This window comes from Salvelinus namaycush, chromosome 26 (assembly GCF_016432855.1).
Source record: "Salvelinus namaycush isolate Seneca chromosome 26, SaNama_1.0, whole genome shotgun sequence".
Taxonomy (NCBI): Eukaryota; Metazoa; Chordata; class Actinopteri; order Salmoniformes; family Salmonidae; genus Salvelinus; species Salvelinus namaycush.
The window spans coordinates 26,497,054-26,512,494 of NC_052332.1; the positions used below are offsets into that span (position 1 = coordinate 26,497,054).

General features: G+C 42.0%; 1 protein-coding gene across 2 annotated transcripts; it reads right to left on the bottom strand.

The window, feature by feature from the left end:
- Positions 1–638: 638 nt before the first annotated feature.
- Positions 639–10,067, bottom strand: LOC120021352 (solute carrier family 35 member E4-like). Of its 2 annotated transcripts, none has more exons than XM_038965078.1 (3): positions 9,993–10,067; positions 7,377–7,990; positions 639–3,604 (listed from the first exon to the last, which is right to left on the bottom strand). In XM_038965078.1, the coding sequence occupies exons 2-3, from the start codon at positions 7,969–7,971 to the stop codon at positions 3,084–3,086; spliced, it is 1,116 nt and encodes a 371-aa protein (XP_038821006.1). In that variant the 5' UTR covers positions 7,972–7,990; positions 9,993–10,067; the 3' UTR covers positions 639–3,083. The 2 variants fall into 2 exon arrangements, with proteins under 2 accessions (XP_038821006.1, XP_038821005.1); XM_038965077.1 differs by lacking the exon at positions 9,993–10,067 and adding an exon at positions 8,516–8,735.
- Between the last annotated feature and the right edge of the window lie 5,374 nt (positions 10,068–15,441).

Consider the following 15,441-nt stretch of genomic DNA (forward strand, 5'->3'; position numbering starts at 1 on the left):
ATTATGAGTTATTGTGTGTAGATTGAGGGACAAATAAAACCTTGAATCAATTTTAGAATAAGGCTGTAACGTAACAAAATGTTAAAGTCAAGGGGTCTGAATACTTTACGAATGCACTATCGTTTTGACAATGTCGCAATATTATTTTTGCGCTAGTTGGCTGTACCTGCACCACAACTCCAGTATTTCTCCTTCATAGCTTGTTCTAAATCCTCTTAAATAGGGAGCACTTTTATTTCCATGTCCCTCTACAGTAGACATTTGGTGAGAAATACGTTTGGAACATCGAATCGCTACATGTTGGTACCGAAGTATCATGATAATATCGTATCGTGAGCTCACTGGCAACTCCCAGCCCTAGTTGAGACTGGGGGATTTTGAGGTCAAACATATCAGTAACTAGGGAAATGCCTCCACCACGTGGTAAGCTCAACTAAATACATACAGTACAGTACATAGGTTAGTGCTATCTGGGAACCTTGGGACGACCCTACCCTTACCTTAACCATACCAGTAGTGTGGCCATCTACTTTACCAGTGTTTTCTTTTTTCTTTTTTTAACTGTACTTTGTGTTTGCTTAGTGTGTCTAGACATGCCATTTAGTTTTTTGTTAATCTAAAATAAGACAGGAGACATATGTTCTTGAACTAGTATATTTGAGCCAGCCATGATTGTAAAATACATAAATATATTAAAATGATTTACATTTAACTTTTGCAGACATCAAAAACAGTACATACACATGAGCCCTATGCTGTAAAGGCAGCATCTCCAAAACTCGTCAGTGCAATATGAGCTTTTCCCCACCCTCAAAGATAACTCCGTATGAACATGCAGCCTGACTAGTCAAACCGACTTTCAGTTTGACAAATCAAACCACGATCTGTGAAGCTGGTATAGTCTATATATAGATATTCTAAGGGCTGTGTGATTGAAAAGCCCTCATCGTCAATCCAAAGGTAATAAACCAAATTGGCTTTTAAAAAACAGTAGGCAATTTAACAGAATATAAACAGTTGACAAACCGTGGTTGTGGGCAGACATGCTTTCAGCTGCTTGATCTCTTCAACTGCTAACTTACATAAGTCATTAAACAAATGGTCTTTAACAAGCCATGTTGAAGACTGAGGTATTTAAACTAACATCAATAACAAGACCCTCTTGATACAACTATGAATGTTAAAACAAATGGGTGACTGGCATTAATCTTATCTTCATTCAACGTCTCATTTATCAGGTCGAGGCTGGCAACAAATCAATGTGTCTACTGCTGTGCATATGGCAACATATTAGGGAAAAAAAGAACAGGTGGGTAACAAAATATATATAACCATTTCCCATTAGAGAGCAACTTTGTTGTCCAGTGTCTATCCGAGGCTGAACAGAAGCTAAACCAAGAAGTCAATGTTTGGCACACCGGAAGGTTCTTTTGACTGGGGAAGGAAGATTAGAAACATCTTCATTCAACACCTTCATAAGCTCCTTGCTGTACATTGGGCAGACATGCAATTTTACACCTGGATCTGAGTTATGCAAGGCCTCCAGTCACATGACTGTTTGCCAAGTGACAGACCAGTTGATTAGACCTCCAGCTACTGAGTGACCGCTGTCATATGTCAATGCCATAGACCAGGGTTTCCCAAACTCTGTCCCCCCACGTTTTTTTTTTTTTAACGCTAGCACTACACAGCTGATTCAAATAACCAACTCATCAAGCTTTGATTATTTGAATCAACTGTGTAGCGCTACAGGCAAAAAAAACTAACCGTACACCCAGGGGGCCCCAGGACCAACTTTGGGAAACCCTGCTATAGACAAGATAACGTAAGAGCTTTCAAACTTCAATTACATATTTTTTTTTGTGTAGATGGCAAAACAAAAACATCCTCTTTGTCCTTTCTAAGACCAATAAACAACACAATGTTCCTTACCCAATTCAAAAAGCAGAAAAAAAACGAACAAACAATAAAACTAAAATGTCTTAATAAATATTCAAATGTATTGTAATGGGAGTTACAATAACACTGTCCAGCAGAGGTTATAAGGGAGACTAAATGTAAAAGGTTAAAAATAGAGGCACCCTCTGAGTGTAGACATGAGACCTGGCAGAGTAGACATTTCTATTCGGCCCAGGAGTGGCGGTAAGGAGAGGAACATGAAATTCTTTTTAATGATCTCTCCCAGAAGAAAATAACTGTACTAAAGATGAGTGAGACTCCTTAGAGTGAATGGGCCTAATAATAGAGGTTTTCTGCAGTGAGAACTGCTGTTCAGGTTGGAGGTTATTAAACTGATTATAAGAGGTTCCTTTTATTAAGAGGAAATTCAATAAGAGGTCGCTGAGCAGGAGTGCCTGCCCTCAGATCTGCGCTTCACTATGCAGTAGATTAACAGTGTGGCTCACTGACCTCCATGCCTACAAACAGCCAACAGAAATGATATGCCGACCCTGTTAGCTTGCATGTCTCCACCATTGTAAACGTCATCTAGACAAAAGCTATAGCACTATAACAAATGCTACACCCCCCATATTAAGATCCACCACATAAAAAGCTGCCAGGAAACCTCTTTCACACTGATACAAGACCAGGGGAAGGATAGGTAACAGTACCATGCTTATTTTTTTATTTGTGCCCATCTATATGAGGTGTTCCTAGTCCTTCCCTCCCAACATCCCATTGAGCACTCATGTTGAACATTTTCACAGTGGAGTAGTGAGAGCGACACCTCATGAGATATATCACATTGTTTGTGTGCTCATGCATGCATATACCAGTATGTGTGCACGTATGGGTATTAGAACAGTGAAAACTCAACTGTCACTTTCATAAAGGCATCAGATTTTTTTGTCAGCTGGCCTAGACTGACTTCTCATTCTATGAGACCATGGCAGAAATAAATACATTGGCACAGTGAAGAGGTAAAAACGACCCAACAAACAAGTTCTGTCACTCATGTCATCATCATCATCAACTATAACCTCAAAGCCCATCTCCTGATCCTCTCCACAGAACCACCTGACTTAACTAACCCCGAAGGACAGGGTTGCTGTAAACAGTCCAACTCCTATTCTCCTTCTCTTTCAGTCTATCTTGTCCTCTCGCTTGCCATCGGCATCCCTCCTCCCCTGCTGGTCTTGGGGGGGTTGTGATGGGCCAGCGATGTCCTCCTCCCTCCCACGAATGAGCGCCCTGGCTTTGGCTCGCCGTGCGTCCATGTAGTCTGAGATAAATTCAGAGTTCTGGTAGATGAGCATGCCGGAGAGTGTGAGTGCCACGCCGACGCAGCTGAGCGCTGACATCTCGTTGCCGAACAGCAGCTGGGAGAGCAGCAGGTTGCCCACAACGCTCAGGTTGCCGAGGATGTGCAGGGTGACGGCGGAGGTGAGGGTTATGACGCAGCAGCTGGCCAGGTTGTACATGACAGAGCCCAGGCAGCTGAGCAGGATGAAGAGCCACAAGTTGTGGTCGTAATGCATTGGAGACTCTAGCACGGCCCAGTTCTCCAGGGCCAGAGCAGCTACGGCCAGGATGCAGAAACTGGGGATGGACATCAGGTAGAGCAGGAACACAGAGTTGATCTTCTCCTCCTGGAGCAAGATACCTGAGAGAAACACACACAAAGAAAACCATTTAAATATAACCTACATAGAGACAGAACACACACACACAAAAGTAGGCTTAACACGCAGTGGTCAAATACAAAGTCTGCCACATCTGCCATGTTCAGAACATCAAAATGTCAAAGGTTTGTGAACTCGGGAGTAGATTTCACATCATGACACTAGCAGGCTCATTATCATTACAGCTCTGTACTGTACACGCTGTACACTGACAAAACAAGTAGGTCAAAAGCAAATATATGAACAAGTTCATACTGGTCAAATACAGAACCAGGATTCAAATGACACATTGTTCCTTCTCTGAACATAGCTAGGAGATTGGTCAGATGATTTTAACTAGGACACCACTTAAGCCAACATAAACCTCCAGCTGACATCAATTCCTAGGGGAAACAGAACACATCTATGATTCCTTACCTACGTTTGGTATTCATAAGTGGATGGACATTCTGCGCTTGACAGTATGTAATGTAGTGATAGGACTTAATTACAGTAAACAGGTTGGAGCTCTCTGCCTGTTCTTTTGAGTGCTCCAACCAATGTTCCCTCTAAGTTGCGGGCCTGCGAGGGTGTGTGCAGCTACCCACAGGACTGCGCACAGAAGAAATAAGCGTGCGGAGAGAAGCACAAGATTGAACTAGAGTTTCCCCCGTTAACACTATCAACGTTTCACTTTACTGTGGGAATTGTGATCAAATAAATGCAATACTAGCCACTTTCAATGCAACAGGCCACTCACTACAAAATGAACTATGCAATACTTAGCATGCAAAACTAACTATGCAAGAGATTTTGTTGTAGGCAGAATGCATCGGAGTAGGACTCTATTGCATTGACAGGCATGACTCAGGCCCATATTCTACACAGACTGGTGCACCATAACCAATCAGAGCTGTAGTAGGCCTATATCCAAAACAGACCATTGCCATATATAGATCTGTGCCATTCACTTTTAACTTTTTTGTTTATTTCACCTTTATTTAACCAGGTAGGCTAGTTGAGAACAAGTTCTCATTTACAACTGCGACATGGCCAAGATAAAGCAAAGCAGTGCCACACAAACAGCAACACAGAGTTACACATGGAATAAACAAACATACAGTCAATAATACAATAGAAAAAAAGTCCATATAGAGTGTGTGCAAATGAGGTAGGATAAGATAGGTAAGGCAATAAATAGGCCATAGTGGCGAAATAATTACAATATTGCAATTAAACACTGGAGTGATAGATGTGCGGAAGATGAATGTGCAAGTAGAGATACTGGGGTGCAAAGGAGCAAAATAAATAAATACATTATGGGGATGAGGTAGTTGGATGGGCTATTTACAGATGGGCTATGTACAGGTGCAGTGATCTGTGAGCTGCTCTGACAGCTGGTGCTTAAAGTTAGTGAGGGAGATATGAGTCTCCAGCTTCAGTGATTTTTGCAGTTTGTTCCAGTCATTGGCAGCAGAAAACTGGAAGGAAGGGCAGCCAAAGGGGGAATTGGCTTTGGGGGTGACCAGTGAAATATACCTGCTGGAGTTCGTGCTACAGATGGGTGCTGCTATGGTGACCAGTGAGCTGAGATAAGGCGTGGCTTTACCTAGCAAAGACTTCTAGATGACCTGGAGCCAGTGGGTTTGGCGATGAATATGAAGCGAGGCCCAGCCAACAAGAGCATACAGGTCACAGTGGTGGGTAGTATATGGGGCTTTGGTGACAAAACAGATGGCACTGTGATAGACTACATCTAATTTGCTGAGTAGAGTGTTGGGGGCTATTTTGTAAATTACATTGCCGAAGTCAAGGATCGGCAGGATAGTTTTGACACACTGAACTCTGAGAAGTAGATGAACCAGGCGAGGCAGTCATTTGAGAAACCAAGGCAGTTGAGTCTGCCGATAAGAATGTAGTGATTGACAGAGTCGAAAGCCTTGGCCAGGTCGACGAATACAGCTGCACAGTATTGTCTCTTATCGATGGCGGTTATGATATCGTTTAGGACCTTGAGCGTGCCTGAGGTGCACCCATGACCAGCTCGGAAACCAGATTGCATAGCGGAGAAGGTACGGTGGGATTCGAAATGGTCAGTGATCTGTTTGTTAACTTGGCTTTCAAAGACCTTAGAAAGGCAGGGCAGGATAGATATAGGTCTGTAACAGTTTTGGTCTAGAGTGTCTCCCCCTTTGAAGAGGGGAATGACCACGGCAGCTTTCCAATCTTTGGGGATCTCAGACGATACGAAAGAGAGGTTGAACAGGCTAGTAGTAGGGGTTGCAACAATTTCAGCAGATCATTTTAGAAAGAGGGTCCAGATTGTCTAGCCCAGCTGATTTATAGGGGTCCAGATTTTGCAGCTCTTTCAGAACATCAGCTATCTGGATTTGGGTGAAGGAGAAATGGGGGGGGCAAGTTGTTGTGTGTGGTGTTCAATGTAGGCCTACATTCCATGAGGGTGGAGGGCTGTTGACCGGGGTAGGGGTAGCCAGGTGGAAAGCATGGCCAGCCGTAGAGATTTGCTTAATGAAATTATCAATTATCGTGGCTTTATCGGTGGTGACAGTGTTTCCTAGCCTCAGTGTAGTGGGCAGCTGGGAGGAGGTGCTCTTACTGAACTGAATTGTTACAGCATGTGCGTTCATGAATAGAAGCGCTTGTTTTGAGATCAAAGCGAGAGCTTCATGTAGTGACGTGTGCACATTTGTTCATATCCTTTGTTAGTTAGTAAGTTATTAGCCCAGTTATAGATAATTTGTAGGCAGCAATGGGAGAGTGATTGGTTCCTACAAGAGCACCAAACGTGTGCATTTCTAGACATCCTTGAAAAGCCAGTCAGGTAAATAGATTTATTTTGTCCTAAAGGGGCAGTATTATATGGGAATAATTATACATTTTATTTTGTAAAGTGGTTTCTTGCATCAAACACCACAACAACATTTTCAGTCACCTCCTTGTCTGATGGACAAGTGGATAAACAGGTTAATGTCAAGCCCTGCATGTTTTTCCCCCCCCAAAAGTCTCATGGAATGTAGGCCTACATTGAACACCACACATTGGCTGCTACTGTAGGCTGAATGATAGAACAGCTATTTCCATGTTAAAATGTTAATGTCTCCATTGTTTTTGATGGTAGGCCTCTCTGATAGGCCTACATTATGGTCAAATAGCCACAGTAGCCTACTTGACCACCATTAAAACTAACTTAAAGCGAGTACAGCCTCAGTGTTCACAGTAAACGTGAGCTGGAAGTTGCACAGAAAGTTCGCATTCAGCAGCCCTGAAATTTGCTCAGTGATGAAAAAAATGAGAGGAAACATAGGCTCGAACCTGTTTACCAGGCAGGGATTAGTCCTTTTTGATACGTTTTCCATGGGTAAACTGTCAGTAGTTTTGAAAGTTTCCTTAGCAACAGGCAACACACCATCTCTAGCTAGACTGGGTGTGTCACTTGAGGAGTGACTCAGAGCATCAGTAAAATGTTCCAACCCTAACTGCAGTGTGGGAAGTTTAATATGAACATGGGATTGGAGGGAACACCAAAACTACACTGATAAGAGTATTTCAGTTAGGGGCATTATCTTCCACGCTCTTGAAGGGAAAGTATTGAAGTACACAGGGCCATTCTGATTTATTCCAACATAACACCCATACGTTAATTGCTTAGGCCTACCACAGTTATACAGACAATGTGTCAACACTCATCAGAAATGAAACATAATAACTATTATAAAGGCATAATAAAAAGGTAGCAGCTGGGACTTTACTCACTTTGCTGGATGGTTTTGACACCTCTCAACATTGTCGCAGCGAATATGAAGAAGCAACCTGTCTGGTCGTACTGGACCTCGCCCATAATGCTGAATGAGGCTCCCAGACAGATGGGCATCATGGCCGTGTATTTGAGGATGTGATGCTGCTTGCCCAAGATCAGGGTGGAAATCGCCAGGGTGAAGATTGGCGTGGTGGTGTAGATAATTTGCGCAAAGGACAGCTGGACATAGTTCAGACCCACGTTGCCAAACGCAATGCTGGCACAAAATGTCAAGCTCAATAGAAACACCTTCCATTTGGCGCTGTTGGTAAGGTCCTTATGCTTGTCAACACCGCCTTTGTGCTGGAGCATTCGAAGTTTAATAAGCCAAAAGTCCACCACTATTGCTGTCAACATGTGCAGGGCCGATAGCAGTAAGGGGTACCTGAAGTTGTACACTGCAAATATCCATTTGTTAAGACTGGAGATGGTCGTCCCCGTCACAAGCCAGACAATGACAGCGGACAGAAGGTGCAGCATCTCCCCCAGTGGCCTTTTCCCCGTCTTGCGCCGGGTCGCCTCGCATTTAGAGAGGCCATCGGTGCTAATCATGTTCTTTTCATCCTCTTTTCTGTAAGACAAACACATCTTGACTTCGTAATGCAATAACATCACATTAGTGTCTGCACAAACTGTCCCGATTGCATAACCCTTTTCGATACGGTCGGCGTTAGCTAGCCGTTTTCAGCTGTATAAAATGTCCCTCATCCTGATAATCGTCTCACAAAATAGATCTAACCTTAGCTAACTAACTTACTTGAGACTATTCTGTCGATTACATATCCATAGTTTTCTGTGTTGTTTTGCTGAGGTAAACAAGGCTTTTTTTTACACCAGGCTGAGACACGTGTTACTGTTTTGCATAGGAGATGGTTGTGTAACCAAATAGTAGTGACAGATGCTAGCTAGAGTACAAGACAAGTGCGAAGTGGTGGGTAGCAGGAGATTGTTCTTCCCTTGGAGAATTGCGGACTCTCCTACATCCTCTACTGGTGCGTCCGTGATTGGTTACAATTTAAAGTCCCCAAATGATGACACAGAAAAGTTTCCAAAGAGTATTATATTGGCTACATTCAGCTGGCTATATTTATCCTACCGTTGTTTGCCATGAATTACGTCGCCAGCCCGGAAATCAAACGGCCACTCGCTCTTGCAGCGGCTGCAGTTGCAAGTAATGCCCATAGATAGAAACTTACTTCATGCGAGGGGTCTCGTCCTATCAGCAGAACTACAACAATTCCTATACATACATTGTTCACACATTGAAAAGATGAGGCCCCGCAAGGTTCTACACAGCGGAATGAGTGCACGGACCTAGCGTCATCATTACGCCCTATTTCACATGCTTTGCGTCATCCGTGAAGTACCGAGGTAAAACTAGTTTATATTGGATATTCGGTTCTCTTGTCAAAGCATGCGATGACTATGAAGATGGTATATTCTGAATTGGATGAATGGAGAAAAATCCACACACAGCTCTTACACCAAGCGTGCCATGACAATTGAAATGATATATTCTGAATGAGGGAGTGGACAAAAAAATCCAACGTTTTTTGTTGTTGTTGAAATGTATTTATTTTTATTTGCTTTCAAGCTTCAATAGCACTTACACAAAGCGTGCCATGACTATGAAAATGATATATTCTGAGTCATTGGAGGATGAACAAAAATCTACCGCTTTTTTTGTTGTTGTTGAAATTTATTTTATTTTCATTGGCTTTCAATCTTCAATAGCTCTTACACAAAGCGTGCCCTGACTATTAAAATGATATATTCTGAATCGGGGATGGATGGACACATTTTTTTCCTAATACATTTTACAATAAATATATAATTATCATGGTCATGGAACACTGTGTAAGAGCTATTGAAGATTGAAATCCAAAATCTTATTATTTAAAAATAACAATAAAAGTCAATACAAATTTGATGATTTCTCTCCATCCACCCTTGATTCAGAATATACCACCTTCATATCAATGGCATGCTTGGATCAATAGGTATTGATGAGAAAATCAATATCCACCTAATATCGAATATGTGGCGATGTTGGCTAGCTAAGCTCATGCGCAGAAATAAGTCATCGGGTCAAACGGTCGTCTAGCGCCGAACTGCGCATGTGCACGCCATCAACACAAAGGTGTCACTTTCACGAGGTTGGATTAATAACATGTTCAACTACTTAAGAAATTGGCTCCAATCGAGTTGTGCTTTTAGATTGCGAAAATTAACAGCTAAGGAATATTTTTACTTCTCAAACCCAGGCCTGGTCTGCTTTGACAAGCGTTCCAGGAAGTCTCGCGATGTTGCGTCTCTGGGTTTAGAAACTCTGTGCCTATTCTATCAACTTAATTTATTATATAAACTACCCGTATACCTAAACAAGTCCGATTCAAACGTAATGTCAGACCAGAAAGGCCTGATAAACGATCACAGAATCGCCAGCTAATGTTGCCCACTGAAACAATTGACCAGCTAAAATAGCGAACGTGAACCATGTTCCCCAAATGTAACATCACGCGGCAGCATAACGGTATGAATGACTATTAGTTATGCCTTTTGGTTACATTTACCTCTGTAGTTGTGTATCTTTGTCTTGGTAACATCACAAAAAACATCCCAGGCGAACGAGCTGAGCTGACTGCTTGTCTGCCTCAGTGCCTCGTTATCGCCCGATCAGCTGTACCGGTCACGTCACTGCTCTCTAACTGGAACCAATAGATATTGTTACAACTCTGCAATCAGAGATATTGCACATCGTTACAACACTGTATATAGACATAATATGACATATGAAATGTCTTTATTCTTTTGGAACTTAGGTGAGTGTAATATTTACTGTTCACTTTGTTTATTTCATTTTTGTTTATCAATTTCACTTGCTTTGGCAATGTTAACATTTAACCCATGCCAATAAAGCCTCTTGAATTGCATATATATTTCTTAAAAGGAAGAGATAAGAATCCCTGCGGGAATGGAGAAACATAACGCTCCGCCCAGCAGACTGTCGACCAATCGCGTTCACGTTATCATGCTGCGTTACGCGGTTGCTAAACTAATCGTCACGCAAAGAAACTTGCTTATTTTCCTCGAAAGAACGCAATGTCACGATTTCAAAGCTATACGATATTGCAGAGAACAAGTTCATTATCACATATATCGGAAAAGATTTGTAACGTTGTACCTCTTGTTCACGTAATTCATGCTAATGTTGTTTTTTGGAGCTAACGCCCAAATAACTCCAATTTACTCCTTGATGGAGCGATCTCCCTGTCCCGGAATCACCCAGAATGCACCGCGCGGCCAATTGACAACGTATGGGCAAATGTACACACGACGGGCGTAAATACGATTCCAATGGAGGAATCTCCTCAAAAGCATTTCTGCTGCAATCACCCTCTTCTTATTATTATTATTTTTCTTTTATTTTGCCCTGTTTATCAAAAGTTTTGGAAAAACTTCTCAATAGTCAACTGACTGGCTTTCTTGATGTCTATAGTATTCTCTCTGGTATGCAATCTGGTTTCCGCTGAGGTTATGGATGTGTCACTGCAACCTTAAAGGTCCTAAATGATGTCACCATTGCCCTTGATTCTAATCAATATTGTGCTGATATTTTTATTGACTTGGACAAAGCTTTTGACACGGTAGACTATTCCATTCTTGTGGGCCGGCTAAGGAGTATTGGTTTCTCTGAGGTGTCTTTGGCCTGGTTTGCTAATTACCTCTCTGAACGAGTGCAGTGTATAGTCAGAACATCTGCTGTCTCAGCCTCTGCCTGTCACCAAGAAAGTACCCCAAGGCTCGATCCTAGTCCCCACGCTCTTCTCAATTTACATCAACAACAGCTCAGGCAGTAGGAAGCTCTCTTATCCATTTATATTCATATGATACAGTCTTATACTCAGCTGGCCCGCCTCCGGATTTTGTGTTAAATGCTACAACAAAGCTTTCTTAGTGTCCAACAAGCTTTTTCTGCCCTTAATGCCCTTAACCTTGTTCTGAACACCTCCAAAAGAAAGGTCATGTGGTTTGGTAAGAAGAATGTCCCTCTCCCCACCGGTGTGATTACTACCTCTGAGGGTTCAGAGCTTGAGGTAGTCACCTCATGCAAGTACTTGGGAGTATGGCTAGAGGGTACACTTTCCTTCTCTCAGCACATATCAAAGCTGCAGGCTAAGGTTAAATCTAGACTTGGTTTCCTCTAACATAATCGCCCCTCTTTCACCCCAGCTGCCAAACTAACCCTGATTTGATGACCATCCTACCTATGCTAGATTACGGAGACGTAATTTATAGATCGGCAGGTAAAGGTGCTCTCGAGCGGCTAGATGTTCTTTACCATTCGGCCATCAGATTTGCCACCAATGATCCTTATAGGACACATCACTGCACTCTATACTCCTCTGTATACCTGTCGCATAACCCACTGGTTGATGCTTATTTATAAAACCCCCTTAGGCCTCACTCCCCCCCTCTGAGATACCTACTGCAGGCCTCATCCTCCACATACAACACCCGTTCTGCCAGTCACATTCTGTCAAAGGTCCCCAAAGTACACACATCCCTGGGTCGGTTCTCTTTTCAGTTCGCTGCAGCTAGCGACTGGAACGAGCTGCAAAAACACTTAAACTGGACAGTTTTATCTCCATCTCTTCATTCAAAGACTTAATCATGGACACTCTTACTGACAGTTGTGGCTGCTTCGGGTGATGTATTGTTATCTCTACCTTCTTGCCTTTGTGCTGTTGTCTGTGCTCAATAATGTTTGTACCATGTTTTGTGCTGCTACCATGTTGTGCTGCTGCCATGTTGTGTTGCTACCATGCTGTGTTGTCATGTGTTGCTGCCATGCTATGTTGTTGTCTTAGGTTTGTCTTTATGTAGTTTTGTGGAGTTACTCTTGTCGTGATGTGGGTTTTGTCCAATATTTACATTTTTAATCCCAGCCCCCGTTCCCGCAGGAGGTTTTTGCCTTTTGGTAGGCCGTCATTGTAAATACAAATTTGTTCTTAACTGAATAAAGGTAAAAAAATATATATATTCTTCTGCCGCCACCTACAGTATTGACTGTGCATCAGCCTACTATTCTGTAGTATGAATTCATTACACTTTGTGAAAAAATTGCCCTACCAACTATCCCTGCACCCATTACAACCTCACCATTATTACACTACTTTGGCCCTATCTGATCTTACTCCAGGCCTGCAGCCTGGGAGGACGGGACACTATAGTTCAAACGTCTGGTAACTCTTTTGCAGTAAAATCTCATATGCCCAAGTACTTCTCTGCAGCTGCCACCACAACATCTATCCTCTGTGATTAACGTTCCATTCCTGCTGTACAATTGACAACCATGGCCATGAACGCCAAAACAACAACCTTAATGAAGCACATGTTATTCCTATCACTCTCTATTGGCCTTGGCCTACTCACAGGGACTAAGGATACCTCACCCTGGACCGACCTTCCTCTACTACTCTCTGCACTTCGTCAGCATACGACACCTTCTGCACTACTCTGATGATCAGAATTATCATCATCAGGACAAGGCTCAAATTCGACGGTCTTCACCGAACCTTCCACCGCAGTTAATTCATCCTCACTCTCCTCACATTCAATTTCCTTCTGTAACTCTTCCAAAAGTTCTGTGATCCACCACTCCATATTCACTCAAAACATGTTCCACTTTTATCCTTTTTTTCCTACCCCCCAACGTATGGCCACACCAGCAGCCACAGTCTGATAAAACAATCACCCTCTCTTTGTTTACTGGGACAGTAACAAAGAAAAGATTACCTTAGCCTGGACAAGAGCTCATGCCTATACCTTTTACAGTAGGCTAAGCTTAGGTAAAAACTACATAAAACATCACACACTCACAGCTTACTTGCTTTGCTTGCCTCTTAGGGCTATCCAACTTATATCTTTGACACTTATGCGTTGCCCACGTTGGTCCCTGATACAGTATAAAATATCAGTCTATGGCCATATTGCTACATGTCTAGATAGATAGAAATAGGCCTCACCTAGAAACCTGCCGATAGAGGAGTACGGAGGAGCTGCAGAGTGAAACACATACTGAAATGCAACTGAGAGGAATAAGAAGCGTTACTTTATTATGCAGTGTCAGCACATACAGCACACTTCTTCCTCTAAAGGCGTTTGTTTTTATATAACACTTAATAAAACATGTCTGCACAAATATGAATTAACCTAAACAGAGCACTCAATGTACACAGTGAACAAATGTTGATCTACTGATTGTATTAAAAAACAAACAATCCACCAATGCAAATATAGCACATGGGACAGAAATCGCAGTGAGATTGTTCCCCCCTTTACCACAGCACCTTGCATTCCCACCCCCTAGTGAGGAGTTGTATGTGAAAAACAGAATGCATGATACTCTGCCTCAGTTTGGAACATTCTGTTCTCAGTGTAGAATACAGTACAGATGTTATCTTGCCAGTGAGCACGACACCACCGCCTTAAAACAGCCAAAAGGACTGTATGTTGACTGATCAGCAACAAATTGTGCAAACTTTCACATTTGTTCAGATATAATTACTGTAATGCTTAATTCCAAAATGATCTTTTATAAGAAGACACAGGAACACTAGGATATTCCATTCACTAAGGTTATCCTAGGTTATGTCATCCTAAATTCTGTGCCATATTAAGCATATAACATCTTATGGTTGTGCATGTACATCCAGGATATTTCAAATCATGGTATCATGTGAACAAGGCAATTACCTATTCACTGTTTGCAATGCATTTTCATTTTTCTAATCATATCTATAGCCTAACACAATAATTGTATTTGAATTATTAGACCACCGGAATACCACTTGTCGCCACACCAATCTGCTTTCAAGCCATAGTATGCTTGAATACTTACATGGCATTTGACAATGCAAGCCCGATGTCAGAATGAAGCTTTTTTCTTTTTACTTTAAGTGGACATGGCATTACATCAGCAATATTAAAATGTAGGCTATAGCGGCACCCGCTGGATGTAAGTGCAACTGCAGCAACATTAAAAACAGAAAAAGTATTTTTCATCCTCAGGTTGAGGTCAGTTGAAGACGAACATTTATCATGATTACAAATCTGGCAAGCCAATAAAGTGCACATAATTAGATTGAATTGCTTTTATTGAGTGGTACCTTGAATACATATGTGTGCTAGAGCCAAGATGACGTCAAACGAGTAATGTGGAGTGTGCAGCCCCATCAGACCAGCTAGCCCAGATCAGACAGACTGTCCCAGGGGAAATCTCCTCTTGGCTTTTGAGTCTTCAACTTGTCTCATTTATTTCTCATCATGTCTTGAGTTGAGAACTGCATGACACCAAAGCTGGTTACTACATTATAGACCATCTCTGATAACACTGTGGGTGTTTACAAAGACCACATTGAGACAGTTTGTGTTTGTTCAAGCAAAAAAAAGTCAATTTTCAAAGACCTAGGGCACAAGAGGTGAATTCACACAATGTTCTTCTGTGAATGAAGTCTAGAAACAACTATTGAGGCTAATGCCTAATTAATACTAGGCAGCAGTGCATGAGCACATTAAACCATGCATTAGCTACAAGTGGTGCCACAACACTGATCTGAGTTCATTGATGGTGCATGTTTAAATGCCTGCAGTCAAACACAAAGATGTGTAATAATTGGAGTACACACCTCCTTTGCATTGTGAAACCCGACATTACACATCCTATAGTATAATTCAGACGATTTCTTCTTATTAAAAAAAATATTTAAGACATTGAAACATTTCATTGCACAGGGTGGAATCATTAACCAATTTTGTTAAGATTTACCATTTTGTCTGTTCATAATGCACCCTCATCAACATTTGAGAAATCAAGACATTAGAACACAATCGATATCGTTTACAAATGATCATAATCGTGGGTAGCTTCTTACATACTAAAAATTCCTCTACCGTTTTTGGTCTGTACTAATCACTCATGGAAAGACGCATGTAACATAACTGGTAAAGACTTTAGTT

Bases quoted from the DNA above. Each gene is read 5' to 3' on its own strand.
- LOC120021352 (XM_038965077.1), bottom strand. From the start codon at position 8,601: ATGGGCATTACTTGCAACTGCAGCCGCTGCAAGAGCGAGTGGCCGTTT. The intron at 7,991-8,515 runs GTAGGATAAATA...TTTGTCTTACAG, and splicing joins GTAATTCATGGCAAACAACG to AAAAGAGGATGAAAAGAACA. The intron at 3,605-7,376 runs GTGAGTAAAGTC...TGTTTCTCTCAG, and splicing joins TGTCAAAACCATCCAGCAAA to GTATCTTGCTCCAGGAGGAG.